The sequence below is a fragment of the Mustela nigripes genome, chromosome 1, assembly GCF_022355385.1.
Source record: "Mustela nigripes isolate SB6536 chromosome 1, MUSNIG.SB6536, whole genome shotgun sequence".
Taxonomy (NCBI): domain Eukaryota; kingdom Metazoa; phylum Chordata; class Mammalia; order Carnivora; family Mustelidae; genus Mustela; species Mustela nigripes.
The window spans coordinates 14,802,713-14,806,558 of record NC_081557.1 but is presented as its reverse complement, the minus strand read 5'-3'; the positions used below and the strand labels follow the sequence as shown (position 1 = coordinate 14,806,558).

The 3,846-nt window shown below is 35.3% G+C and overlaps 1 protein-coding gene across 1 annotated transcript; it reads right to left on the bottom strand.

Moving 5' to 3' along the window:
* Window positions 1-250: 250 nt before the first annotated feature.
* LOC132010439 (olfactory receptor 4C11-like) lies at window positions 251-1,171 on the bottom strand. Its single transcript, XM_059388300.1, has one exon. It carries the CDS (start codon window positions 1,169-1,171, stop codon window positions 251-253), a length of 921 nt encoding a protein of 306 aa, XP_059244283.1.
* Window positions 1,172-3,846: the final 2,675 nt, after the last annotated feature.

Here is a 3,846-nt window from a genome sequence, read left to right as displayed (position 1 = left end):
AAACCAGAGTGTAGACTGAAATGTGAGGAGTATTTCATAATCAACAATACCAAAATTGAACTCTCAGGAGAAGAAAGAACCTGGCTGGCATTACAAGGGAAGCTACAAGTTAGAGAGCAGAAGTACAGAAAAAAGTAAGGAATCAGGTGCATTGTAATAGAGTGTGTTGGACAAGTGAGGATATACACTATTATATTTGACATCTGTACAGATTAAAGAATCCACAAAAACCCTCAATTCATCACTTGCTTTATGAGGAGGTTGTGATATGCCATAGCTTTCTCATGGCATCTTTCACTTCTGCATTCCTCAGTGTGTAGATGAATGGGTTGAGAAAAGGGATCCCAATAGTATAAAATACGGACACCATCTTGTCCATAGGGAAAGTGGTTGGGGGGCGTGCATATATGAATATACATGGAACAAAGAATAAGACTACTACGATGATGTGAGAAATGCAGGTGGAGAGAGCTTTTCTTCTCCCTTCTGCACTGTGGTTTCTCAGTGAATGCAAAATGACAATGTATGAAATCATCAGAATCGCAAAACTGCCTGTGCAAATGCTCCCACTGTTAAACACCCATTCTAGGTTGATCATATACGTGTCCATGCATGCAAGTTTTAGCAAGGGCTGCAAATCACAGCAGTAATGATCAATCAAATTGGGTCCACAGAAAGGCAATTTCAAGGCCAGCCTTATCTCAGCAATGGAATGGATAAAAGCTCCTATCCATGCAAGAATGATCAGGATTGTGCAAATCTGCTGCCTCATGATGGTTGGGTAATGTAAGGGCTTACAAATAGCCACATAGCGATCAATAGCCATGAGGATGAGAACAAAGACCTCCATGGGGCCAAAGAAATGTATTGCAAACACTTGAGTCATGCACTCATTGTAAGATATGGTTCTTTGTGCAGAGAGTGAATCCACAATTAGTCTGGGGGCTGTTGTAGTTGAGAAGCAGGAATCAGCAAGGGACAAATAAAATAGGAAAAAGTACATGGGGCTCCCAAGTGTGCGGCTGGACTTGATGGTCACAATAATGAGCAAATTCCCTACCACAGTTCCCACATAAAATATGAAGAAGATTACAAATACCATCTTCTTTTTCATTGGGTCTTGGGTCAATCCTAGCAGTATGAACTCAGTAACAGTGTTATTTTGCTCCATTATTTCAGGCCAAGTGGAGAAAATGCAGGTTAGAAATAATTAATCTGCAAAGAAAGAAATATGAGGAAATGAATACTCCATTTGAAGGTCAAATCCATATGCTTGTTCATGAATGGGCCACTTTGGGTAATCCCTTATCTTCCGTGTTTTGTTTTCCCTTGATTAATGCAGAGATCATATTTATTCACAATCTATTCTCCTGATTGCTTATGGAAACAAGGAAATATATTAAGAATGAGAAAGTACCCAATTCTTCACGCATAATAAACATTAATTTAATGAATTTATTAGGAAAGGATATCTTTCTGAGCTGAATATCTTTCCTTATTTTATATCATGGACCCATTAAGGTAGAATGTTGCAAAAAGGAGAAAACTCTTGCATAATATACATAATGTGCTTTTATACTTTTAGAACTTGATAGATATTTATGAAGTATCTTCTAGTAAATATTCTGAACATTCAATGAATGACACAGAAACTTTTAATACTTTTCCTTGTTTGTTTGTTTAATGAAACTTATGAGAGAGAGAGACAGGTTGAGGGGAAAAGAAAAAATACAAAAGAGAAATAAGCAATATTTTGGCAGTGAATGTTTGGTCCATCATTAAGTTTATTTTGATCCGTTCCCTTGACTAAATTTATTTCCTTTTACTTTAACTCTCTGTAATTTATAGTTGCTTATAGTTGTGAATTCAGATTCTATCATAACATTTTATACGTTTTACATTATCCTATGTTGTCCAAAGTAGAATTCTTCACCTCGTCCAGTGTTTTGATGGGTCTTTCTGCATATTTTCTTAAGACACAAAAAGAGACTGATTTAAAAATAAAGGATAAATAGGGAACATTTGGCATAAATCAAAATATTTTTTCCAATTTCATGTCATTTTAAGCACCAGGGATTTAGACAATGAGATAAAGAAACTGTAGGTCATAGCTAAAACATTTTCATATGATTCTTGGAACACATGTTCTTTCAATTCCCATGCCTTGACTTTAGTAAAAGATAGAAATAGGAAAAGAATGAATATTCATTTATATATACCAAACTGGAAAAATCCTTTTCTGTCTTTATCACATACATTTCTCATATAATAGCACAATTAAATGTATAAGTGCCAAGGCAATTAAGTATATTTCCAACATGTATTGCAGACAAAAGCCTAATTTTCTCAAATATAAATGGATCTCAAGATTGAGAACACAAGCCACACGGTGCCTGAGTAGCTCAGCTGGTTAAATATTTGACTCTTTATTTCCACTCAGGTCGTGATCTCAGGGTTTTGGAATCCAGTCTCATGCTAGGTTCTGTACTGGGGATGGAGCTTGTTCAAGATTCTATCTTTCCCTCTTCCTCTGTACCTTCCCCTGCTTTTGTGTTCTCTCTCTCTCTCTCTCTAAATAAATCAAGAAAATTAAAAAAGAAACAGTTAAAATGAAAATGTGCAAAATAATTGATCTCAAAGGAATTCTTATTAAAAATATTGTAAAAGTTTATCAATTTCTTTCATAGAAAAATATATTCTTCTCAAATCCAATTATTTATCTTTTCACATAGATTAACAAAATGACAGTTTTGATAAATGTCTCTTAACAAACAGTTCTGAAAATGATGTTGGACACAATTTATTCCACACATTCTTGGCAGGAGTTTAAGGGGATACAATCTCTCTGGGGTTAATTTTTAGCATTGGTGATATTTCAACGTCATATAGACACAGGTCTGGTGTATGTGTTTGCTGCAAATAATCTCACTCATAGGCAGGAAGATCATCACATCAATCCTTTCCATATTGATCAAAGGTAAGAAACAAGGTCAATGCCCACCAGAAGGAAGCTAAATGATTCAGGGATGGTATTTATGCAATCATCAAACAAAAGGAAGTTGATGTATGTACAATGGATTCTAAAATATGTTGTAAAGTGGCAGAGTTCAGGACTGTCTGTTGAAGATGGTAATATTTTCATTGACAGCAGAATAATATCACACACACACACACACACACACACAGACTCATATCAGTTAATTGTATTTATGAGAATATTAAGATAGTATGTTTTTGGCCTCAGGATGGGGAAACTCTATTCTTGGAATCAAAGTTAGGAGGATGATTTATCTTTTAAAATATTCCCATTGGTAGTTGAAAATCTGTCATAATGATGCTGCAACAAAATAAAGCTTTTTAAATACCTTCTCTTAGTAGATGGTTTATTGCTGCCTTTGGCATATTACTGATACATAACAACTGTATTCTGACACAGGCTGCAGAAACAGCAAGATTTCTAGGGCTAGAGCAGGATTTAAATATCTGTGTAAGAGTGTGAGTCACTGTAGAGACAGTTGGACTCAAGGGTCTTTACCACATCATGCCTCAGCTGCACTGCCCCCACTGCACTGCCATTAACTACTGGTTCCCGTACACTCTGATGAGTTTGCTGAATATGCTTTTTGTCCAGCTCTTCAGCAAACAGGAGTGAAAACTTGTCTGAAGTTTCTAACAATTAATTATTATAAAGAGATGTCTATCTGTCTATCCATTCATGCATACATCTACTTATCAATTTACTATCTACCTTTCTATGTATCATCTATCAACCTATTGTGTATGTATGTATGAACTATATATCATCTATCTATCTATCATCTATCATCCATCATCTGTTATCTATCA